This window comes from Micropterus dolomieu, linkage group LG21, assembly GCF_021292245.1.
Source record: "Micropterus dolomieu isolate WLL.071019.BEF.003 ecotype Adirondacks linkage group LG21, ASM2129224v1, whole genome shotgun sequence".
NCBI classification, from domain to species: Eukaryota; Metazoa; Chordata; class Actinopteri; order Centrarchiformes; family Centrarchidae; genus Micropterus; species Micropterus dolomieu.
Window position 1 is genome coordinate 5,628,784 of NC_060170.1, and position 24,232 is coordinate 5,653,015.

General features: G+C 40.3%; 5 protein-coding genes across 6 annotated transcripts in view; 1 reads left to right on the forward strand and 4 right to left on the reverse strand.

Annotated features, from left to right (window-relative positions):
* upb1 (ureidopropionase, beta) overlaps positions 1 to 1,164 on the forward strand; it is a 6,840-nt gene extending 5,676 nt beyond the window's left edge. The window contains exon 10 of the mRNA XM_046035733.1: positions 579 to 1,164. Within this exon, the coding sequence (XP_045891689.1) occupies positions 579 to 662 (84 nt within the window). The 3' untranslated portion in view covers positions 663 to 1,164. The remainder of the gene's footprint in view (positions 1 to 578) is intronic.
* A 509-nt stretch (positions 1,165 to 1,673) lies between these two features.
* Positions 1,674 to 5,950, reverse strand: gucd1 (guanylyl cyclase domain containing 1). The gene is made up of 6 exons (XM_046036032.1): positions 5,561 to 5,950; positions 5,364 to 5,448; positions 5,020 to 5,185; positions 4,834 to 4,925; positions 4,498 to 4,739; positions 1,674 to 2,917 (listed from the first exon to the last, which is right to left on the reverse strand). Exons 1-6 carry the CDS (start codon positions 5,565 to 5,567, stop codon positions 2,826 to 2,828), a joined length of 684 nt encoding a protein of 227 aa, XP_045891988.1. The 5' UTR covers positions 5,568 to 5,950; the 3' UTR covers positions 1,674 to 2,825.
* A 1,041-nt stretch (positions 5,951 to 6,991) lies between these two features.
* p2rx4b (purinergic receptor P2X, ligand-gated ion channel, 4b) lies at positions 6,992 to 11,809 on the reverse strand. The gene is made up of 12 exons (XM_046036031.1): positions 11,676 to 11,809; positions 11,391 to 11,538; positions 11,118 to 11,189; positions 10,093 to 10,165; positions 9,899 to 9,995; positions 9,728 to 9,808; positions 9,450 to 9,591; positions 8,180 to 8,316; positions 7,569 to 7,662; positions 7,404 to 7,469; positions 7,213 to 7,317; positions 6,992 to 7,107 (listed from the first exon to the last, which is right to left on the reverse strand). The coding sequence occupies exons 1-12, from the start codon at positions 11,807 to 11,809 to the stop codon at positions 7,075 to 7,077; spliced, it is 1,182 nt and encodes a 393-aa protein (XP_045891987.1). The 3' UTR covers positions 6,992 to 7,074.
* Positions 11,810 to 13,506: 1,697 nt separating this feature from the next.
* zbtb26 (zinc finger and BTB domain containing 26) lies at positions 13,507 to 17,025 on the reverse strand. 2 transcript variants are annotated; one of them, XM_046036075.1, is made up of 2 exons: positions 16,939 to 17,025; positions 13,507 to 15,960 (listed from the first exon to the last, which is right to left on the reverse strand). In XM_046036075.1, exon 2 carries the CDS (start codon positions 15,938 to 15,940, stop codon positions 14,636 to 14,638), a length of 1,305 nt encoding a protein of 434 aa, XP_045892031.1. In that variant the 5' UTR covers positions 15,941 to 15,960; positions 16,939 to 17,025; the 3' UTR covers positions 13,507 to 14,635. The 2 variants fall into 2 exon arrangements, with proteins under 2 accessions (XP_045892031.1, XP_045892032.1); XM_046036076.1 differs by lacking the exon at positions 16,939 to 17,025 and adding an exon at positions 16,158 to 16,902.
* An 829-nt stretch (positions 17,026 to 17,854) lies between these two features.
* Positions 17,855 to 24,232, reverse strand: part of susd1 (sushi domain containing 1) — a 12,546-nt gene continuing 6,168 nt past the window's right edge. The window contains exons 11-18 of the mRNA XM_046036098.1: positions 20,786 to 20,950; positions 20,516 to 20,607; positions 20,157 to 20,343; positions 19,920 to 20,013; positions 19,182 to 19,437; positions 19,056 to 19,095; positions 18,674 to 18,845; positions 17,855 to 17,975 (exon numbers count right to left, since the gene is read on the reverse strand). Of these exons, the coding sequence (XP_045892054.1) occupies positions 17,957 to 17,975; positions 18,674 to 18,845; positions 19,056 to 19,095; positions 19,182 to 19,437; positions 19,920 to 20,013; positions 20,157 to 20,343; positions 20,516 to 20,607; positions 20,786 to 20,950 (1,025 nt within the window). The 3' untranslated portion in view covers positions 17,855 to 17,956. The remainder of the gene's footprint in view (positions 17,976 to 18,673; positions 18,846 to 19,055; positions 19,096 to 19,181; positions 19,438 to 19,919; positions 20,014 to 20,156; positions 20,344 to 20,515; positions 20,608 to 20,785; positions 20,951 to 24,232) is intronic.

A 24,232-nucleotide genomic window follows, 5' to 3' on the forward strand; every position in this document is an offset into this window, starting at 1 on the left:
AACGAGTGGTTATTTGAGTTACTGTTGCCTTTCTGTCATCTTGAACCAGTCTGCCAATTCTCCTCTGACATTAACGAGGCATTTTTGTCCACACAACCGCCAATCACTGGATATTTTCTCTTTTTCTGAACAATCTCTGTAAACCCTAAAGATGGTTGTACGTGCCCGTCTGGCACCAGCAACCATGCCATGTTAAAAGTCACTTAAATCCCCTTTCTTCCCCATTCTGATGCTCGGTTTGAACTTCAGGAAGGTGTCTTGACTACGTCTGCATGCAAAAATGCATTGAGTTGCTGCCATGTGATTGGCTGATGAGCTATTTATGTTAACAAGCAATTGCACAGGTGTACCTAATAAAGGGGCCGGTAAGTGGATAAGTGGGCTTAACATAAGCAGCATCCTCACTGTAAGTCCCGTTTTAATATCCATTAAGAAAGGCTGTGTGTGTTTGTTCTTGAAGCGATTGCATGGTTGTATATTGCACATACTTGCTAAAGACACAAAGGTTTTTGGCTCAAATATAATCTGTTCTCCAGGACTACTGTTAATCTACCTGTTCACTGTACTTTTCTTTGCAGATGACTGGGCGGTATGCTGAGTATGCAGAGGAACTCGCCAAGGCTGTCAGACATGACTTCAAACCAAACATAGTAAAAGAGTAGATGATATTCCACTATAGTCCTTAAATGTATGAAACACACCAAGCTAAGGCCGTTTCTTTTTGTTTAACATTCTGTGTTTGTCAGATTGGTTCCACTGTGTTGTTTCCGTCACTTTATCACAGAAAAGCAAATTCAAAGTCAAACAAAGGGCCTGTTCATTATAGGTGATAACGAACTCATTTAGCAAACCAAGAGTAAAACAAGTGATTATTTGCATAAATTAAAGGCATTCGGACTCGACGGTGATCCTTACTGCTTACCAAGGAACCAGTGATCCAGCTCTTTCCCATTTTAGATGTGATGTTTGTGTTTTAGCTGATTCAAGCTAACACTGCTGCTCATCTTTCTGCCACTCAGTGAGTGTAACTGCGTTCTGTGACATCATGCGCATACCCTCTATTGAATTGACCAAGGGTTTGTTTTATTGCATATGAATTAAACTTTTATAAATTTATATAATATGTAAAATAAGTTAATAAAAAGTTGATATCATTAATTTAAAGGAGAGCATCTAGGCTATTTTTGCTGAACACTTTCATGATTGTATGCGCATGTAGAAAATGTTTGAGCTTGAGGTCTCCCTCATTTTCCAGTCAGTTTTGTAACACCTGTTTAAGCGGGGGCAAAAAATCATTGTTTTTAGCGCAGAGTTTGGTGGCCTCACGTAATTACTCACATTACAGACTTACTTTGGGATATCTACTTTAAGAGATTTTAGGTATTATTTCATATTTAGACTATGCTTTAGAAAGATACAGTAGCTTCCTCAGCTGACTACTGCTACTTACTACTGATGTACTTCATGATTAATGAACTTGTCCTCCAAAGAACCAAGTGAGCTAGACAAGAATTGATCATACTAGCTGGCTAATATGATAGCCCACATTAATAAATCACATATGAAAAACAAGGCCCAGGCCTATTTTTATCCTCTCTATCTGGCAAAACGTTATAGTTAAAGTGCCTCATTAAATACTAATTTTGACTGAAGAAAATGACATGGATGGAGCATATGTTCAAATCCTTTAATTACAACATAATAAATGCAGCTCTATGTGTAATAAAAAATAAAGTTTGTGGTTTAAAACGCCCTGTTCTGACCAAAGAGCACAGTCAGGAAGAGATCACTTATCAGAGGTTCAGAGAAGTAAAATCTTTCATTTAAATAACATAATTATGTCTGGTTTGAAAAGAGTAGTGCAAAAACATAATAGACACAATACCAAAATTAACAAATAATTATGAGCAAATAACCTTCTGCTTTCTTTCAACAGAACATTATCGAGTCAAATATTATACCTTTGTTCTGCCACATGAACAAACATGGAATATCCATCAATCCAGCAAGTTACCACACCAAAACACACAAGATGCCGCCCCTCCCCCCCGTGAAATGAATGTTCAAGTGTCATTAGGTCAATCCACTCTCCATGTTCTTTTACAGGCAGCAGGCAGACTGTGTTCCATAGACAGACTATGGAGTATTGCATTGAATTAGTTGTCTTTTGATGCGCATGTCAGGGCATTAATTACCTGAGACTCTTAAAAACACAACTACTTCCTTTATTCCCTGTTGATAAAATCATCAGAAAAAAAAGTGACTGAGAGGTGAGTTAGGATTTTTTTTTAAAGGCAAGTGTAGGTGATGTTTCAGACTGAACAGAACAAATAGATTTGATATACTAAATGTTGGCATCATCAGCCCTGAATTATGTGCACACTACTTCCTGTTAATTCCTATTGTATGTCATGATTCCCACATTTCATCCACTGTAGTTTCACAAGTACTCAACAGTTAAGAGATTTCAACAGCTCCAATACATGAGCAATTGGTACACAGTAATTAAAATTTAACACACGCAATAAAATTCATGTGAACGCATCTGCTCATCTCAAAAAGGGAGGGGGAGAGAAAACACAGATTGCTGAACCTCCCACCTCCTTCACGGATCGAGCATTGCTGACTGTGTAAGAGGGAATAAGAGCGGTGATTCTGCAGTACTTTTCATGTGAGCAGTTGGGCTTATTAGCACCGGAGAGTAAGGCCCGGGGGATCTGCAACAACAGGATGAGCCACTAGTCCAAGACTGTTGACCTGCAGCATCATGTCACTATAATGATGAGCTGAAGAAGAGTGAAATCCAAATCCACCATCACAGTCCATCAACTCTCCTTAAAGATGAACAGGATATCCTCATCTGTCCCATAGCTCCGCCGAGCCTCCTCAAAGTTACTGACGCTGGTGCAGCAAACCCCTGATCAAAACACACGTGCACACAAACACACAGTCAAAAGATATAACTTTCTTCCATTTTTAGCTCCCATCAGTCTGTTGTCTGTGGTCGGTCCACCACAACAAAACAAGCATTAGATGAATGCCATGAAATTTGGTACAAACATTCATGGTTCCTAGATAATTACTTTGGTGATCCCTTGACTTTCCCTCTAGCGCCGCCATGAGGTTCACATTTGGTGTTTTAAGTGAAATGCCAACAACTATCTGATTGCCATGAAGTTCAGACATCTATGTCCCCCACAGGATGAGTTTTAATAGGTGCTTTCGACTGTGGCTGACTTTCGCCGACTTGATAGTCGGAGCTGCAGGCGACTGCAGGGATGGGGAGTAAAAACGGCGCTGTCAAGTCCGACACGATCTACCTGTGTGAGCTTAGGCTTGTGCAGACTGCGTGACTTTCAGCGTCGGCTGATGGCCGTGCTGTTCAGACTACACAACTTGCCAACTTGTGACGGGAGTCTTGAAGTTGTTGTGGTGTTCACACTACGCGACTGATCGGTGACAGGGACACACACTACACGAGCTGACAAGGACTCTGTCACCCGACGCTGGACACACGTGAAATGTGAAACGTGAAATGTGGCAAAACTACACAGGAAACAGCTGTTGTCTGTTATCAGAAAGATACCAATACCAAAGACAAAAAATATGGGTGAAAGAATGGATTAGCACATGCAGGTAGCAGGGATTGTCTGAGCTACAGAGAGAGCTGGAGGGGAGTAAAAAATGTTTTGCGGTGAAAAAGTAGCTGCCTGCTCTCATTGGCTGGATTTGGATGTTGAGTCGGCCAACTCCAGATTAAAGATTGAAAATTTGGCATGCTAGATATCTGGCAGATGTCGGCGTTGTGTCAGAAATGTGTCGGGGAGCCGTTTTGATGCATCGTTGAGTAGTGCACTTAAGGATTGGCAACCGACGATCTACCGCTGATTTACTCCCGATCACAGCCTGACGATCGCTGAGATCTCTGACCGGCAAATCGGGCGAAAAATCGTGTAGTGTGAACTAGGCTTTAGTCTTGTTATGCAATGCAAATTGACTGATGATTTTGCATCAATTAAACTTTGTATTTTTAATCCTAATTATCTAAAATTACAAATACGTCTTTCAAGTAGTGAGAGCCCAATGGTGAGGTCTTCATATTGTTTGTTTGGTCTGACCAATAGTCCAAAAGCCAAACTGTTATTCAATTAACTAACGTTAACATCTAAAATGGAGAAACTACAAATTGCAAATGCATTTATGACCTGATGGATGATTTAGAAAATTACGGGTTTCAAAAGTGTTGCCATTTATTTTTCTGTTGATTAACTTATTGATTAATCCATTAATTGTTTCAGTGCTAATTTAAAAAGAAACCTAAAATCCCTTTAATTATTTCGAAAAAGACAACAGGCATCCAAGTCCTGGTGTAATTTCTAACACTTCATGGCATTATACTTTAAAACCAGTGACATTTAGTTTTAGAATGACTGTTTTTTCTTTGAAATAAGCTTCTGCCACATTGTGCTTGTGCTCTGGACACATACGATTACTCACGGTCAGAATATGCAGGATTGTTGTAGAAAATACAGCCAGTGGTCCTGTTGAAGCCGCACACTACCACAAAGTGACCCTGGTACTCCGGCTTCCTGCAGAAACACTTCTGACCCACGGGCAGGAAGCAGCAGTACTTCACAGGCGAGGAGCAGAGTTCACAAGTCAAGACGACAGCGTTGACCAGCACTATGGCAACGTGGCCCTGCTCCAGATGAGACTGGATTTCCTGAACCGTCACAGAACTACAGAAAGATAACCACAGATACATTTCAGGTTTTAGATTTACTTTGTCCAAGGTGGACTGTCCAAGTTAATAAGAATTAACGGGAAACTCACCATTTCTTCATCACCACACCTTTGCTATCTGCTTTAAGGAAGAGCTCGTTCACTCTGTCTTCTTCTGTTTCAAAGTGTTTCTTGTAAAAGGACTGCAAATCATACAAAAAGACAATGAAGAAATTATTACACACCAAAACTAGAAATAAATCAGTATCTGTACTGATCGCTTACTCAGCAAAGTACCTGATTCCTAAAACCCTTATCAACGCCCAGAGTCTGTGTGCAAAAGCAGTGTTTGATTCCTAGATGGCACATGAGGTAGGCCAGGTCAATAGTCCACACACTCTCTGTCAGCTTCAGCTCCCAGCATGCTCTCTGAAACTCCTCATCACTGACTGGATGGAGGTACCTGCAAGAATCGGACAGTTCCAGACTGTGACTCCCTGTGGGTTAACTGTAGTGCACCTGTGTTACACCACACAGGTCAAGCTGGTGCATGCAACTAGGTAGTACAGTTTAAATGTCATCGAGAGGTTTTATTAAAAGACATTTGGCCGAGTACACAATGCAAAAACATTGGCACTTACTTCAGGACCATCCTGGAGCAGGCTAACCCACAGTCCCAGTGGTACAGCTGCCGAATGACAGGTACATTCAGCAAGACGGCATCCTCTGAGGAAACCCGAGTGGGGTTAATATTAAACACTTGAACAACGTTTCATTAACGATGCTACCAAAAAACAATGTTGGCTCAAAGTAAGTAAGTCAGTATGGCGTCACTCACCTGTCATTCTGTTGTATTCTTGCTCAGACCAACTAGCTAACTGAAGACAAGCTGGTCAGTGTTGTTTACAGCACTTACGCCGGGGGTGGGTTTCCTCATCGATGCTGACTAGAAGAAACCAGCTGCCCAACTGCGAGTTTAGCTGTCAGGCTAACACAGTATTAACTAGACTGCTGGCCGGTTCGTTGCTTATATAGCAAGGCTAGTTCCTCGATGCCCACCACTGCTAGACGTGCATTACTAACGTTAGTTAACGAACCAAAAGCTGGATACAAGTTATAAAAATCCTATTTTAGCACGTTTATTTTTTTTTAACTATGCCTCTGTCTAAAAGCTCTTCTGCTTCCCCTCCCTGTTAGCTAGCATGCTGAGAAGCCGTTTCTTCTTCTTTTGATTTGATTGGCGGTTGGCAACCAGCATTTAGGAGCATTACTGCCATCTACCGGACTGGAGTGACAGATGATTTGCAGACTAGCTGAAATCAAATAAACTAACAAAACAAAAACGAAACAAAACTAACAAACAAATAAACAAAAAAATTAAAACCTATATCCTCTCTATTAATTCCGTATCCTTCAGATATTTCATGAGGTGCTTAGATATTCCACATGCTTTATCCCCAAGGATGTTCTCGACAGTGAACGTAAGCTTAGCTTTCTCTACAACTGCTGCTATTTTCCTCCTCGCCTCCACATAGCCCCTACACTCAACCAGCACATGTTATATTGTCTCTAAACTATTACATTTTGCACAGTATCCAGTTAGGCGTTTACCTATTTTATAAAGTGAATGGTACTGGCACTGTGTGTCCTCTACTTAGACGGGTACTGTCTCTGTCTTCTGGCACCCACCCAGTTTTCTTCCCAGACCAACATGATTCTGTATACTGTAAAGATCTCTTCCAGTTTCATTTAGTTCCCAGTATTCTTGCCATATTTTTTGCATTTTAATGACTGTTTTAGCTTCAGATTTACTTAGCAGAACTTGCATGTCAACTGACTTTGATTTAAGTGCTTGTTTTGCAAGAATATCAGCGTCTTCATTTTCCTCTACCCCTACATGGGCAGGAACCCAAACAAAGCAGACAGTCAGTCCCTTATGACACATTCTATACAGAGAATGATGGATACTAAATACCAGATCTAGCCTACAGGACTTAATAGATTAAATACTGGTGAGCGCTACTCAGCTATCTGATGCAATGACCACCTTGCCTTCATTATTTTCTTCTACCTACTGCAATGCTATCAAAATGGCTATAAGCTCAACTGTATATACTGACAGATGATCTCTTTTAAAGGCCTATTTTGTTTGCTGGGATGTACATGGCAGCTCCAGTACGTGGTACAGGGGAGTCATCTTTCATCTGTGACTGAGACTAAAAGGTATTTTCTAATGTAAAATATGTTACACTCAGTCTTTACATTTACACATTTAATCAGTTTTATTGAAGAATTCAAATGATGAAGAACTTTTATTTCAGTTTTTTTAGAGCAGGTTCAGATGTGACCATGCTACTGGGTTCCGTAGCTGGTGCCCACAGACATCTGTATTATAAAAATAGAAAGAAACAGATTAACTGTGGAGCAATGATTGAATTGCTGCCAGCAATGAGACATGTAAAATGTGAAACTGATAGATTAGTCACTTACTGAGTGAGTGTCAGTCTCCTCATTTAGAAATGAGACTTTATGTTTTTTGTAAAGATCTCTTTTTCTCGCGAATGTCATCATAACCCAGTCGGTAACTTTGGGAACCTGTGGAAAAACACTATTATGAGTATTTCTTTGTATAACTGACTTTTTATCATGTTTCAAGTGCAGGGCTGAAAATGTCTACTCACCAAACCGAGCAATGCTAATGCTGCACCCAAGTTCACTATGGTTGGTACAATTCCAAATTGTCCTGCCTGCAAGATAAATGAACCCTCAGGTATTGTCAAAGCAAAGAGAACACACACATTTTGCTGATGAAGTCATTGCAATTTCAAGATTTATTTAGGCCTCACAGTTCCAAATACAAGGACTTCAAACCGGATCCCGTATGCTTTGATTAATGTTCTAGTTTCCGCTCCATCTGGGGTCTTGTAGTATTTTGCAAACCTAAAAGCAGGGTTTTTAAAATCAAATTTTCAGCTTAATCTATTTATTAGTAACATTTACATTGACCCTCCATGATTGTGCACTGTAGTGGGGCACCTTGTTGTGGGATCATACAGTTGGGGTCTCACCCTGCTGTGTGGTCCCACATTAGATGCAGCACTTTACTGCACTGACTAGGCTTTCAATGCATTAAATTGCAGTTGATTGCATAGAATACCACTTTAAACTGCATAACTTAACATCTTGCACTTTACAACAGACTTTATTAACTAGCTCATGATCCGCAGAGTGAAGCATAATGACTGTCTTCTATATTGTGTATTGTAGTATACCTTCTATTGTTTTATTATGTTGTCCTCTTTTGTATTGACCTTAGTAATGACCTGCCGGGGACTACAGATGGAAATTTGTCTTCTGGCTAAATCCGGCATATTTATGTTGATGCAAAACTAAAATGTTCATTAATGTGCACTGTCCCTTTTAAATAAAAAAAAGCATTTGCTGGAAATAGTTTCACCTGAAGTTGTGTCCAGGGGCCACATTATTGACAGGATTTTTATTGTCCAGCCTGCGGAAGCTGTATTTGGGGTAACACTTCCCTGCCCACCAGTCCAGGTCACAGCTCCAGTCAATAATAATACCTAGGACACCACCCTTTACAAACATAATTAAATGTTGAAAAACAAATTCACGATCCAATTTTGTGGAAGTGAAAGACAAATTTGACACCTTAACCAACTGTAGTTTCAAAGACTTGACAACTGAAATTTAACAGAGATATGAGATAAGGGATAAATTATACAGTGATGAACATTTTTCAAAATGGGTGTGTTATCCAGTATCTCACAAAAGTGCAGCATGTATAACAGTGTAAATGTGCTGTCCCCTCAAAATAACACATCAGACAGACCGCTGGCAACAAAAGTGAGTACACCCCTAATTGAAAATGTCCTAATTGGGCTCAATTAGCCATTTTCCCTCCTGACTTGTTGGTGTTACAAGGTCTCAGGTGTAAATGGGAAGCAGGTGTGTTAAATTTGGTGTTATCTCTCTCACACTCCCTCATACTGGTCACTGGAAGTTCAACATGGCACCAAGAACTCTGAGGATCTGAAAAAAAGAATGGTTGCTCTACATAAAGATGGCCTAGGCTAAAAGAAGATTGTCAAGACCCTGAAACTGCAGCACGGTGGCCAAGACCATACAGCGGTTCAACAGGACAGGTTCCACTCAGAACATGCCACGCCATGGCTGACAATCAGGTAAGCAGGTGAGGAGTACAAAGACAAGTGTGTCTTGCCTACAGTCAAGCATGGTGGTGGGAGTGTCATGGACTGGGGCTGCATGAGTGCTGCCGGCACTGGGGAGTTACAGTTCACTGAGGGAACCATGAATGCCAACATGTACTGTGACATACTGAAGCAGAGCATGATCCCCTCCCTTCGGACACTGGGCTGCAGGGCAGTATTTGCAACATGATAAAGACCCCAAACACACGTCCAAGACGACCACTGCCTTGCTAAAGAAGCTGAGGCTGAAGCTGGTGGCCACACAAAATGTGGGCGCATTGTGGACATTTTCACTTAGGGGTGTACTCACTTAGTTGCCAGCAGTTTAGACATTAATGGCTGTGTGATGTGTTATTTTGAGGGGACATCAAATTTAAACTATTATACAAGCTGTACACTCATTCATTTCTTCAGTGTTGTTACATGAAAAGATATAATAAAATATTTACAAAAATGTGAGATACTTTTGTGAGATACTGTATTTCATTCTGGGCGTACCTTCACAGCCATGTCTTGAAAGTCCTCTCCGGCCTCGGAAACGATGTGTTTGAGACGGAATATTGGGCAGTGAGGGTCCGTTGTACGACTGAACTCACACCTCTTCAGGTAGGAGGAGTTAATATGTGGCAGTATGTTTCTTCTGAGGGAGCAAAGAAGATGTACAGTACATTTGATATAATGACACACAATAAAACAGTGTGTTTGCATATGCTGTACTGATAAGAGCACACACCTCTCACATTACACATCTTTCTTTCACATTCAGAAACACTGACCCGTGAAAGTTGAACTTGGGGTATGTTATGCTGTTTTTGATCAGCACCGTGAAGTTCTCTGCTGCAGCCAGCAGTGCACGTCTGTGGGACAGGAAAACAACTTGGCAAGCCATATCTACATTATACTCTAACTAATTATTAACACTACTAAGGCAGTGCATATTTTCTTACTTAGGCAGCTTAGTGTCAATTTCAAGAGGGCACCATGAGAGCACTTCACATGTCCGGACAGTTGTGGTATAGTTCTCGCACAGCCCTGTCTGTATACCTGAGTGGAAAATAAATGTCAGGTGGTGTTTGCTGTACATTTACAGCTGATGTATTAACATATATCAGTCTGATGCTACTTAATGAGGAAGGCCTACCATTGCCTCGAGGACTGCTGTGGCCCTCTATACAGTCACAGTCATCTACACAAGTAGTTGATGGGTTTGGAAGCTGGAGGAGAAATGAGTGTTAATCTGTCAACTGTTTTGACCCCCTTAGCTAGTGGCAAGGTATACATCCATATCAGAATAACTTTTTAGTAGTCATTGGCTTGAGCAAGTTGCTGTTTATCCATTTGTAACATTCTATGATTTCCATAACCAGAGGGAACCCCGGGTGCTACATTATAGAGAGTTCAGAAGTCACTTTATGCTACACAACAGCAGCCCTGGCACTCAACTAACTCAACTTTAGCAGGCTGGACGTGACGATGGTCAAAAACAACATGAGAAGATTTATGGTGCAAATGTCTTCATTTATATAAAGAGAAACAAAAAATTCAGCTGGCAGGTGACAATTTATAAATATAAAAATATTACAGAATATATTGCAGTAGTCAGCTTAAGTTAATTTTTTTTGGGGACAATGCACATTTGTTTTTTTCTATATTTAAATTGCCTGTTTTCCTGATGTGCATATAAACCTTTCTCAAAGCATTTTCATTTGTTAGTTTACATTTCTTGGTGCAAGCTATTTTACACTTTTCTGACGCTTTTATCCAAAGCGACTTACGATTGCTATGTATGTCAGAGATCGCACGCCTGGTGGATGCGTCACAGTGGGGAATTGAACCCGGATTTCTCACACCAAAGGCATGCGTCTTATCTACTACGCCATCACCACACCATGTTCTATTTTTCAGAACATTTTTAACAAATGCTTTTTACCATATTAGACTAAATTATTAATCTGTTTGTTGGGACAGTAATTGATAAGATTAATCAATCATGCAAATAATCAGTGTTAATATATATATAATAATAATTAGCTGTAACTCTAGAAGAGTCTTAGAAATGACCCTAAACTCTAATGACATGTTGTCATTCAACAAACCATGGTCACCCTAAAATTGTTTGAGCAGGAACATCATCTGATGTCACATCACGCAGCATCAGTGACTCACCTCAGGGCAACGTGACTGGGTTTGATGGGGGGTAACAACCATGTTTGTTACTACAAAGAATGAATTATCACCCTGTTAAACAGAAGAAAAGCACAGATGTCACAAGTCAATGAAAAACTACTGTCTACTCTCTGTCATGTAGCTGAACAAATTGTGTAGATCAGTTTTTCACAATTGCCATGTCATATTATACCGGGAACGATAAGTTAAGTTGTAGAGAGGTTATAAAGTTTGTGTGCGCGTTTTTGTAATAAAGATGAAATATATATGTACCTGAGGTGGGATAACATAATCAGCAACATCCCAAAATCGGGGGTCCATGTCAGACGTGTTGGTGAAGGCAAAACCTTTCACTTTGGTGGTGACGGTACTGATGACAGAGTCTTTCTCCTGGTAGGCCTTCCGCACCACACACACATACCTGCAGGTTAACAGCAGAAGGAAATATTAACAGTGCAATCAAACCATAACAAATCACCAGGAAGCTCATTATAATGGTATATCCACATTTTACCAAATCCCAACGCAGAACAGTGGCAACAGCTTTTTGTTACTCACCCCACCACATACAGCAACACCAGAAGCTGGGCGAACCTGAAGACACATCCTACCCCTGTGTTTGGAATAACCAGTATTTTTGGTGTTTCATAATTTAACAGAAAGCTTTGGCAGCAGCCTGTAGTCTTGCCCATGGCTGCACTACACACCAGTGATGCACTGTGCAATAATGATGAGTGGACATGGCTGCACTTATTCATATCATTGTATTCAAATCATATTCACAGCACAGACACATCTTTGGCCTCAGCATGATTTACATGTAGCAGGCATACTGACAAACCATATACTGATTAACAAGCTTATATAGGCTGGAAAATAGCACTTTGTACACTTTCTACATTTTCTGATCACACTGAAAGTGGTGAGTCAGAGATGATGCAGTGCAAAAATAAGTTTGCATAGAGGTGGTGTGTTTCATAGTCACACGTTGGAAAGAGAAGGTGAATTTTATAACCACGTTTGATCTTTGCAGCACTGTTTCACTGATCCAGGGAACATTAATAATCACCAGTGAAAGGACCATAGTAATAACCATTATGTAAATGTATCTGTATAAATGTTACCTTGATATTAAAGCATTTAGACCTTGTAACATTTGGCACTGTAAAGTAGCCATTAGTTAAATCCGGCCTGAGACTGCCATTTTGCCCATTTCGGCACATCTGCAGAGATATTAATTTATGTTTAATGTCAAGTAAACCTGCTAGATAAACTTAACAATTTAAATAAATACTAAATGTCACTTTGCTTTTTGTATATTTGAAGGTTTTGATTGATGGCTGTGTAATAGTCAAAAGCATAAACGATACATACTGTAGTAATGAATAATAAAGACCTGTCTGTAGTATTATACTACTGTTCATGTGGAGGCAATATGAATATTTAACTCTTACATTATCAAGGCATACATGATACTATATATTCATAAAGATGTGAATATGCCAAATACACCGCCAGATATAAAAATAAAATACATACATTTATGTGATACTCTGTTCAGTCAATTCAATTCAATTCAGTTATCTCATTGTGCATTCATAGTATTCAACACAGGACTGCTTGTTATGTAGTAGTCCCCTCCATTCCTTAGCTGATGCAGTCATAGGACTCTTTGACGTGGATAATCCACATAAGTCCACTTCTTGTCCCCCAACAGTCTCTAAGAAGCACTGACACAGGAGGAGGAGGAGGAGGAGGAGGAGGGAGGAGGAGGTGACACAGTGTACCTGCTCTGCCTGCATCTCCAGGCTGGTGTCTGCACTGTGGCTGACTGGTGCTGTTGCTCCTGTGTAACCGACCTGTGTAACCGACAGCAGAGTAACACAACCACCACTTGTACGTATAACACAGATAATTTAAAGATTTTATTTTTTCTAAGGTGATTTACGGGAGGGTGAAACGGTCCCTTTAACAAGCAGAAAGTGCATTGCTGTGTAATCCTTTCTAGTATTCTATTCACTGGTCTGTAGATACTCAACGAGATACTGCAATAGAAACACTGGAACTTTGTTAAAACATCTCACCACAGATTTACATGTCACTTTCAGATACTCACACTCAAACTCAAACTGATTACAAAGCCTGTAAAACCGAGCCTGCGCATTAAGGAAGATGGCAGCTGAAACATTTGAGCTTGTTATTCCTCTGCACTGTAAAGGAATATCTGCGTGAAGAGAACTCATTTGAAAACTCATTTCTATGAACCTTTTCACTACACAGGACTGCGGTATTTACATTTTGGATGAGCTATATTTCCAAACATGTTGAATTCTGATATGCACGGCTGGTGAAGAGAAGTGTGTAACAATAATAACACTTAAAACCAGCATTGATTAAGAGTCAATTTTTATTTTTCTAACACACATTGACTTCCATGAACACAGGACAGATACAATGTCACTTTGGTCCAAAAGTACCTCGGATACAAAGTCTGTATAAAAGAACCAGTTCAGTTCACATAGACACTTTGGCATCCCATTTCTCACTGGTGTTTTGTGAATAGCATAAAGGGCACTACAACTTCATCTCGTTATACAACCCTGTGTTGTTGATAAATGATAAATAAATCTACCTTGTGTAGCTTGCCTTAAATAATATATTTTTCAACCCTCCCTCTTTCAAGTTTCTTTAAGTTATGAAGTCAATGTTGTCATATTCACACAGATAAGAAAGAAAGGCTACAGTAGACTGTATACACGATATACATATGGATATTTTCATTGGACAATGTAGACACAAAGACATGTTAATCATCATCAATAAAACTCATGAAGTACAGTCATTATGTTTTGCGTTTCAGTGCTGAATTTTCAAGTACGATGTGAAGGCATCACCAATGTATTGTAGGAAAAATAAAATAGTCCACAGTAAGGAAGCTACAGTGAAATGTAACTAGGGCTGAACAAGTAATTGAAATCGCAATATGGCCTTCTGCAATTTCCAAATCGCAGGAGGTGCAATATTTGTTAAAGGCAAAATGTGTCAAAATACCATTTCAAATTAAATATTGTCGTGCTGGACCTTGTTTGGTACATATCCCTGCAAAAAAAAAAAAAAAAAAAAAAAAAAAATCACACCATTATCATTTATTTATGTTTGTTAATGAAAATGAGAATAATTATGTAAAAATGATCATTCCCTCCGATATTGTAAATCACATCGCAATTGCAATATCAGTCAAAATAATCTCAATTTTTTCAGAATCATTCAGCCCTAAATGTTACCCAGTTAAACCCATCAGAATGAGGCTGACACTTTGGGAAACCAGCCATCATGTTCACTCATCTGCCCATCTTTATTAATGCAATCGTTGGCTTTTCCCACAAAGAATAACACGCTCTATTGTCCAGCTTCGTATAAATTGTGTCAAAATATAGGTGGACTCATTGGAGAAATGTCCCATATGAGGGAAAGTCTGCATCATGCTCATTTAAATGACTGACGGCCTCCAACGAAGCTTATAAAAAAGAGTCCAGCCCTCCGTCGTGCAGGCTGCCTTCATTTGCGTTGTCAAAGCTGTTCTTCCCGTGGATCTGTTTGAGGTGCTTGCGGAGAACTGGCTTGTGAGCGAAAACCATGTCACAGTAGTTGCAGCGGTGTGGCTTGTCCCCACTGTGCAGGTTTAGGTGATCCAGCAAAGAACACTTTTGGGTGAAGGTCTTACCGCAGATTTTACACTGGAAGGGCTTGATGCCGGCGTGGACGCGCATGTGCCGATGCAGGTTGCCCTTCTGTGTGAAGGTCTTGCCGCACAGGAGGCACATAAACAGCTTGTGCATCTTGAGGTGGTTGGCGTAGTTCTCCAGCTGGCGGAAGACCCGGGCACACTTGGGGCACTGGTGGTACCACTGGAGAGGTTTGTCGTAGTTCCTCTGGTGCCCACTGTGTTTCTCTGCTGGAGGAGATGGAGGAGGGGGACTGAGCGGGTATCCGGCCACACCAGGTGGAACTGCCATCTCGCTGCCACGACTGTCCACAGTGGAGTTGATGAGGGAGTGCTGGGGCTCAGGAGAGTGGAGGGCAGCAGGTGGGCTGGTGGGGAAGTGACCAGTGACGGAGTTTTCTGCTACTTCAGACACAGACTCCACTTTCACTATAGTGATGTCACTCTCCACCATACCCTGCCTTGGACGTCTGCCTAACATTGGGAGAGGGGACTTAGGCTGTATGATTACATCATCATCATCATCGACGCCATTGTTGTCATCCTCAACCTGTTCCACCTCCTCCTCCTCCTCCTCCTCCTCCTCCTCCTCCTGATGGACAGTCCGAATCTGAGAGCGCTCTTGCTCTCTCTGGGCCTGGGAGGATAAGCCCTCCTCCCTCTTGTCCCTCCTCATATCCACATCCACCTCCAGGTGGCGTGCAGGCTGAGGTTTGATGAACTTACTGAGAGCTTGAGTGCACTGCTCCACAATGTGGCCCATTTGGAGAAAGCTGGCCACTGTCAGGTAATGCACCAGCTCCAGCTCAGGAAACTCCAGCTGACCTGTGTAGCAGGACAACAGCAGCTGCCGGCCCACCTCTGCCTCCTGGATCATGGAAATCTGGACCTCCCTCGAGTCCTGCTGAAGGATGAACTGGTCTCTCAAGAAAGACGAGCCGGCGGCAAACACTACCTTGTGACCAGGGACCTCCAGCTGGTTGATGCGTACAGTGACATCACAGAAGCGTCTCTGGTGTCGTAGGAGGTTCATCTTCTGCAGCATGGAGTCCCCAAAAGTGGCAAAGCGAAACTGCAGGATCACCTGGTTCTGGGCCATAGTGAACGGAGGGCCAGCACCTGTTCAGAACAGAGACTGTATGATCTCTACTGGACAGTCGCACACTATAAATTGTGGGAATTTGATATTTTGTCTTTAACGATTGCACTTCAGGAGGCAGCTGGACTTTTTCTAAGAATACACAACTACATAGTCTCTCCTCACATGTAACTCTACATAAAGAATAAAGATAAAGAGCTGTTTATGTAACTCCCACCATCATCATGTCATCATAAGCTTCTTCAAACGTGGCGCGTGATGCTCTCGTGGATAGGTTGAGACTGAGACCACAGAACCAAACTCAGTTCGAAAACCTGCCAATTTAACACGAGCCGTGTCTTTAACCGTGTCTGTTTAATGAGGCACTTAAATACAATTATGTTTCAATTTATTTTTGGAAACACTGTCCACGCTAGCTTCAGTTCGGCGTTCATCCACTCAAACAAATGGTAACAACAAATCCTTAATTGTTGCAACTTACTAACGTTGTAACTATTGCCGTTTTGCCCGGTGGTGTAACGCTGAGAGTTACATTAAATGGTAAAAAACTCCTACAACGCTATTTCAGTTTTACAGTTGATAAGGGTTGCCGATAAACAAGACATAAACTCAATGCAAACCTCTCAAAGCGGTGACACTTGATTTTCGCTGTCCGAGTTTACTGAACCTACGGCCGCTTTCATGTTAGCTTAGCGCTACCGGTAACGTAATGTTATAGTATTGGCTTTCTTTTGACGAAAATATGTATAGCCTGGGCATTACCCTACTCTGGGTTACAGCAAGACGCAAAATAATCTTGTATAAAGTGTTAGATGTAGCTAACGTCATATATAGCCGGAACAATCAGTCACAAGTCGCCTCCATATTTTCCTTTGGCCTGCTCCTCCACTCTTCAGCTGACATCTCAGGCTGTCTGGGAACATGCAAGAATGTGGCTAACTAACTCGCTACATTACTATGTTTTAACATTAGTTGACACAGTAATAAGTGTTGTGTACCTGTTTACCCCTTGTAAACAAACCCGTTAAAGGTGGGTTGTCATCGGAATGACACTGGCCTCTGTCTGTCTGGAGATAGGAAGTAGCTGCTCCGGATGCAAAACCAATTTAAAGGCCCAGTAGCCTACAATTTATGGGATCACCTCCATAGACTTCGTGTACTAATTTTCATTAGCCATAATTACTGCTAACAAATAGCATCTAAACACAAGTAATAGATACAATAAATATTGATTTCAGTCTCATCATTAATTTATTTTCCAGTAGCCTATTCCTCTAATAACACTGGCAGGTAAAAGATGAGGGTAATTCCCAGGGTTTCCCCAGATAAATGTTTAACAAGAAGAGAAAAGATGAGAAAGACAACGTCTCAAATCACCTCTTTAGACCTCTAAAAAATAATCAAGGAAACAATCTGGGACAGAATAATCACTCTTCTGTAATCTGCTCATTACATTTACAAAGGCCATAACCTGTAATGAGGGTTTACATAAAGGTTGGAAACCACTGGCTTTATACTTAACATGGCTCATCACGTTTAAATGCATGTATGTATTAATTAATGAATGTCTGATATTAATGATTTAGGTGGTTCTGTTAAGCAGCCTTATGAACATGCAGGGGAAGTTCATTGTGATATTTATTGTGTCAAAACTGCAGTTTGGCTGTTGTCACATAGTCCACAATTTCGCAAGCTGGGAGTGACTGAGTTAGGAACTGGGGGCTCCAAGATTGGCATTCCTCTGGAATGAGTCTGGTCAGTCCAACATGTAGCCTAGGATTTCAGAACTCAGATTTAGCATCATGTCCTAAACAGGGCCAACCATGCCAACATTTAGAAACAGTGAATGTGGTGATTTCCAACAACATATTCACATCCAATAATCATTCATGCATTCAATCAGTACACATCCAATAGTTAGTGAAATAACATTTATTATAATTATTTACAAAAAGAACAAAACAAAATGTACAGGTAGGGAGTCAAGACACATCAGCACCAGCACATGCAGGGGTGTCATGTCTTCTTGAAAAACCTGGAAAGGAAGACAAAGGGAAACCAGGTCATTATATTATATATACAAGTTGTCCCCTGTGACTGTCATATTAATATTATATCATAAGCTTATTGTTACTCGTGCATTCATGTAAAAGCAGGATTTCACTGTTGTTGAGGGGGAGTTCTTTTTGAACTATTTTGTATTGGACTGCAAATAATGATTATTTTTATAAAGAATTCATCTGCGGATTATTTTCTCCATTAATTGATCGATTGATTGTAAAAATTCTAAAAATAGTGAGAAATACCGACACAGTTACCCAGAGTCCAAAGTGACACCTTCATAAGTCTTGTTTTGCCCAACAAACAGTCCAAACCTCAACATTATTAACGCTACATTAAAATAAATAAAAAGAATTAAAAAGAAAAGCAGCAAACCTTCACATTTGTGAGGCTGGAACCACGAAATGTTATTACATAAAAAATTACGTAAACTATCAAAATAGTTGACAATTCATTTTCTGTCCACCGACCAATTGTTTCATCTATACTATATATATTTTGTGTGTAAAAAGCTTAATTTGTAAAGTAACTACTAAAGCTGTTAGATAAATGTAGTGAAATAAAAAGTACAATGTCTCCCACTGAGATGTAGTGGAGTAGAAGAAAATTCTCAAGAAAAGTACAGGCAACTTAAATTGTAGGTGAGTACAGTACTTGAGTAAATGTACTTACTGTCCAGCACTGAGAAACACTAGAATGACTGTAAACTGTGAACATTTGTAATAATTAATATTACAACATCTTCCATACCAGGTGAAACTATATCCACCCAAAATGACCAAGGCAACCAGTCCTATTGATGCTGCAGCAGACAGTGATGATACCCTCAGAACATAGGATGTACCTGGAACAAGGAAATGTGTGTGTGTGAGTAACTGGAGGAAACTAGCACTTTATGCTTGTTTCTTGTTATTTTACATTGCATTTTAAAATAAGTTGCGTTGCCTTGTGGGGTAACGTCAGAATGTTGTAATGAGGTCAAATGTAATTTCCAAAAGAAATCTCAATAGAAAGTCATCATTTTTTTTTTGTTGTATTTTGGCCAGTGAATTACCTCTTACTTTAGCCCATAGGACACAGGAACTTTTTAAAGCCTAGGAGAGAAAACATTCAGTTAATTTAACGAGTCCGATGCAAGTCAATACATTTTCATACCCTACTGTATAGTAGTTGCACCCACCGTTTTCCACTGACTGACAGCCCGTAAGATAATATAATAGTTCCTGCCGTTCTCCAGTGGGGCATTAAAGAAGCCTCCATAATAGAGTTCATCCCCTACAGTAAAGTTCATCTCTGTGCTGACATGTCTGACATCAATCTGAGCAGTGATGTACTCTGTTGAGGACTTTATTTTGCTCGAGGGGTCAGAGCTCGCAGGAGAGGCACAGTCAAACATCATAATCCCCTCTGCAGGAAGCACAAACACTTGGTACAAACTGCCAAATGAAGAACAAAAAAATCACTTATTTTGAAGGTGCAACATACAACATTCTAACTTGAATATATATTGACCATATTCAAGATCCTGTCCTGTGGAATCAGGTCCCAGTTAGGGTTCAGGACCCCAATCCTCACATTTAAGGCTTAAGACTTTCCTCTTTGATAAAGCTGATAGTTAAGTCTGGCTCAGGTGAGCCCCGAACCATCCCTTAGTTATGCTATATTGGCCTAGACTGCTGGAGTATTCCAATGATGCACTGAGCTCCTCTCTCTCCCTCTCCATCTGTATGCATTCGTGTCCCATTAATGCATGTTACTAATTCAACTTCTTCCCTCTCCTGTAGTTTTGTGCTTTCTCGTTCCTCTCCTCTCTCCGCTTTTTTTGTGGACTTTCTATGTTCCATTGATACTCATTGCTACAATTATTATTATTCATATTGCTATTATTATTATAATTTTTATCCATCTTGGTTGTTACCTTATAGGGTCAAGCGTGTTGGGTGATCTGCGTAGCCTCAAAGTTGGTACACGTGTCTCAAATTCTCTGTAGTACACAACCGGTGCTGGAGGCACTGTCAAAGGTTGTCATATTTAATATGCAATGCTTGGTATAAAGCAGACTGCATCAAAGGCAGTATCATTATATCAGACCTAAATTACTTTGATGCAGGAAAACATTTTATCAGAGAATAAATTTAAGGCTGTACAACTATACCTGGTAAACTTGTCTTAGTAGTGATAGTGGCCGTGAATCTTGAAGACACTGCAGTGATTGAGATGCTGTAGTTTGTAACTGGAAGCAGGATCAGACAGAGTTCCAGCTGGTCAGCCTTGGAGCTCAGAAGCAGCTTTCTTTTATCATGAAAGGACCTTTGGTAGTCTCTGGATCCTTTATATATTATCTGGAATTGTTACATTGAATGTGGCATCAGTCACGGTCACAAAACAGTATGGTAATTGCAAAACCTGCCGTACACATTTACATATAACCAGACAAATAAAGCAAAAAAAGTACATATGGTTGAAGACAAATGGCAACTAGATTTAAAAAATGATGATGAAATCTCCTGTTACCTTGTAAACTTCTGTATCCTCCTCATACTTCTCTGCTTTCCAATGCAGACATCTTTCATTAACAAATAAGTGATTTATAGGTGGTTTTATTTCTGTAGGAGATATGTGAATGATAAGACAGTGTTGGCACCTCAGATCCTCACCATTTTATTTGTCAATTAATAACACCATATAAGCCGCACACCTATTCACACGCATTTTCTGAGGCCTAATGAACACTACAACCTACAGAAGTTCCTATTGTGGATATGTTCACGTGTTCTTACTCACCTATACATCTCAGTGTAGCTTTCTGCCACACCCCAGAGCTGCCACACACAGAGACGTTGCTGCCCCTCCAGCTGTGATATCCATCCACACAGCGGTGGATCACAACACTTCTGTTATGCCACACCACCTCTGAGTTGGCAAGGAAGGGGACCGGGCCACATTTAGCTAGAAAAACAATGGCACTGATTGGTTAACTAACTGTGTTGTGAGGCTTTATAAGCATGGTTATATACAGTATATTCCACACATATCTGTTTATCCTTTTTTGTGCCTTGCACTGGAAGAGTCGTCAGGTGAGTGAAGTCAAATAGCATTTGTTGTTACCTCATAATTCAATTCACCAGTGGTCGGACACAGAAAAAAATTCACCAGCACAACATGAAATAATGTGACATTTTACCTTGAAAACCTACAACATGCACAGAAAAAGCAGGGACATTTAAGGGACTCTCTAACAACAACTGGAACAATATAGAATAGAGCATCCATCAATTACTTAGCAGTTAAATCAAAGCATCAACAAAAACATATCAATGTGTTAATGTTGTCCATGTATAGAGATTATCACGGTACCTTTGCACTGTACAGATACTTCCCCCCACTTTCCTGATAGTAAACATGTTGAAATATTATTTCCACTCTCCTGGTAAAATCCATCCATGCACTCATACAGAGCCACACTGCCCGGTCTACTGGTGCGATCCCACAGGAGGTTAGTATGGGGGAGGTTTAGCGGGGGACCACAGCTTATTTCTGCATACAGACATGGGTTAGCACAGACTGTGTGCTATAAACAGGCATATAGTATATCACAAAGAAAAACAAATAGCACTAATAAGAAATATGCTTATTTAATTTTATACCAACAGCTATATGAAATGATCAATGTGCATGTCTTTAGTGTTAATTTGAAGCTACAGCTTGCAGCCAGTTATCTTATTTACACACAAAGACAGAGGGAAACAGCTAGAATGGCTCTGTCAAAATTTAACAAATGTAATATTTCTTGGCCAACGGCAGTGACTGGAATCATACTGTCAATTTAACCAGCAGCGTAGATTTCAGGAAGCCGCTGCGTCAAGTCCCTGGAAAAACCACAATGTGTCATTTTTACACTTAAACAAGATATATTGTGTTAGTCTGTGAGCTTTTAAAGTGCTGTTAGGTGGGTTTTGTTGGACAGAGCTGGGCTAGCTGGTTCCCTCCATTTCCTTTCTTTACACTAAGCTAAGCAAACTGGCTGCTGGCTGTAGCCCTACATTAAACAAACAATATTGAGAATGGTATTGATCTTCTCGTCTAACTCTCAGGAAAAAAACTCCAAAACAAATTAGGGTATTTCCCAAAATGTCAAACTATTGCTTTGAAATTTTTTGCACGTTGCTACCAATTTTCTGAAATTAAAACAGTCGTCAAACGTTGCACCTTCACACCATAGATCAATATCCTCCCAAAGTCCATTCTCTCCACATATTGAGTAGTTTCTCTGGCTCCTGATGTAAAATCCTTCCTCACATTGGAAATACACAACACTGCCAATGTGTGATGTGCCGTCCCACTGCAGTTTAGCATTAGGTTTGAAAACAGGCTCTTGACATTTGATTTCTACAACAAAAAGACAGCAAGTCATTGTAACTCTCTGGTCAATGGATAGATGGATAAAGTTAAAAAATCCAGATACAATTCACACATCTTGAAACAATGGTTGAAATGGAAGTTGAATGATGTAACAGTAACATTCATGATATTCAGTTAAAGCATCCAAATGACGTATTGTCATTTGGAAGGTAACCCAATATTCTGTTGTGTAGACTAATGTCATTATCACCTTGACATAGCGTAGAGGCTCCATCCCACTCTCCACTGGCCGTACAAACTGATACATTTCCCTCTCCAACATTGTGATATCCGGAGTTACACTGATAAACAACCTGAGAGCCCACAGTGGAGATATTATCCCACAGTATGACTGAATGAGGGATGGGTGGGGGCACCCCACAGTCAACTTCTACAAGGATGGAAATTGCATTATTTAATTGAGGGGAAACAGTTATTATTTGACTCTGGACAACTGTTGTTCAAACAAAACCAGTCAGAGTATTAATAAGATTTTGGAGAAAGTTGTTACCTTTGCATGAGATGTTTGGTTTTGTCCAGTAACCATTAATTGTGCACAATGATATGTTATTTCCTCCATTGTGATAAAATCCTATTTTACAGTAGTAAGTCACTGTGCTTCCAGGGGTGGAGCTGCCATTCCACACATGCCCAGTGTGTGGCAGTATAGGAGGATCCCCACATAATATCTCTGGGACAGGAAACGATACACAAATTAATGTCATTTTTGCCTTAAACTAGCTACACAATAAGACATGACAGAAAATAATTTCCTGCCTGTTCATATTTGAAAAGAAAACCATTTCAGGGAATTTATTCATTGTTTAAATTACCTTGGCACAACAAAGTTGGTTGGGTCCACTGACCGTTTTCATTACAGATTGATATATTATGTCCTCCTTTGTTATAAAAGCCCTCTTTGCAAAAATAGAGCACAGTGCTGCCAGAGGTTGAATTATTGTCCCACACCTGCTCAGTGGATTCAATTATAGGAGGACTTCCACACAAGGTCACTACAAGGAATAACAGGCACAACAACCATGTAACATAAACACCAGGATTTTAGATGAATTCCCTTTCAGTTTAGTCTATTCAGATTACTCTATTAAGTGCAAAAAAATAAAAGATACAGCATATCTGTGTACAATATGTTTATATTTCAAAACTCTAAAATGATCTGATTAAACAGTAACTGTACCTTCACAGAGCACTGACGGTCTCTCCCACTGTCCAGACGCAGTACAAATGGACACATTGCCCTTTCCAGCATTATGATATCCAGGGTTACACTGATAAAACACCTCAGTGCCTATCCTTGACCTCTTATTCCACAGCATTTGAGATTGAGGGAGGGCAGGGGGAGAGCCACAGTCAACATCTGAGAGCCAAAGCAGTGACATGCTGCATGAAAATGTATTTGCTGGAAAGTCTCCAGGAACTCTGTCCGACAGGTGCCTTTCATTAACCCTGCGCTCCTGAAACTGGTTAAAAACTCACTAAAAACCGTCAGTCATCAGTGTGAGATTCATTATATTATCATCACCTATAGGCTTAAAGGATAAGTTCACCATTTTCCAAGTCTGTCTTAAAACAGTAGCAGGTACCTTTATGAATATTTAAACAGGACTTGCTGTAATCATTTATCCTGTTCATACTGGCTGTGAAGATTTCTCTTTTTAATATGATTGAAATGGAGGTGATGGAGGACAAAATCCACAGTCCTATTGTTTTAAAGCTTTTAAAATTGTGAACCTATCCTTTAAAAAACACTCACCACGCTTGCTCTTTCTTTACATGGTACCTTTGTAACTGTTAGGTCAACTGATGTGC

Excerpts from the sequence above, each read along its gene's own strand:
- gucd1 (XM_046036032.1), bottom strand. Across the intron at positions 4,740-4,833 it reads GGTGTGGTGATGAAGAAATG|TTCTGTGACGGTTCAGGAAA; the intron begins GTGAGTTTCCCG and ends ATCTTTCTGTAG. Across the intron at positions 2,918-4,497 it reads CAATCCTGCATATTCTGACC|GGGTTTGCTGCACCAGCGTC; the intron begins GTGAGTAATCGT and ends TGTTTTGATCAG.
- p2rx4b (XM_046036031.1), bottom strand. The coding sequence starts at position 11,809 with ATGGGCAAGACTACAGGCTGCTGCCAAAGCTTTCTGTTAAATTATGAA. Across the intron at positions 9,996-10,092 it reads CAGCAGTCCTCGAGGCAATG|GTATACAGACAGGGCTGTGC; the intron begins GTAGGCCTTCCT and ends TTTTCCACTCAG. Across the intron at positions 8,317-9,449 it reads TTCAAGACATGGCTGTGAAG|GGTGGTGTCCTAGGTATTAT; the intron begins GTACGCCCAGAA and ends ATGTTTGTAAAG.
- zbtb26 (XM_046036075.1), bottom strand. The coding sequence starts at position 15,940 with ATGGCCCAGAACCAGGTGATCCTGCAGTTTCGCTTTGCCACTTTTGGG.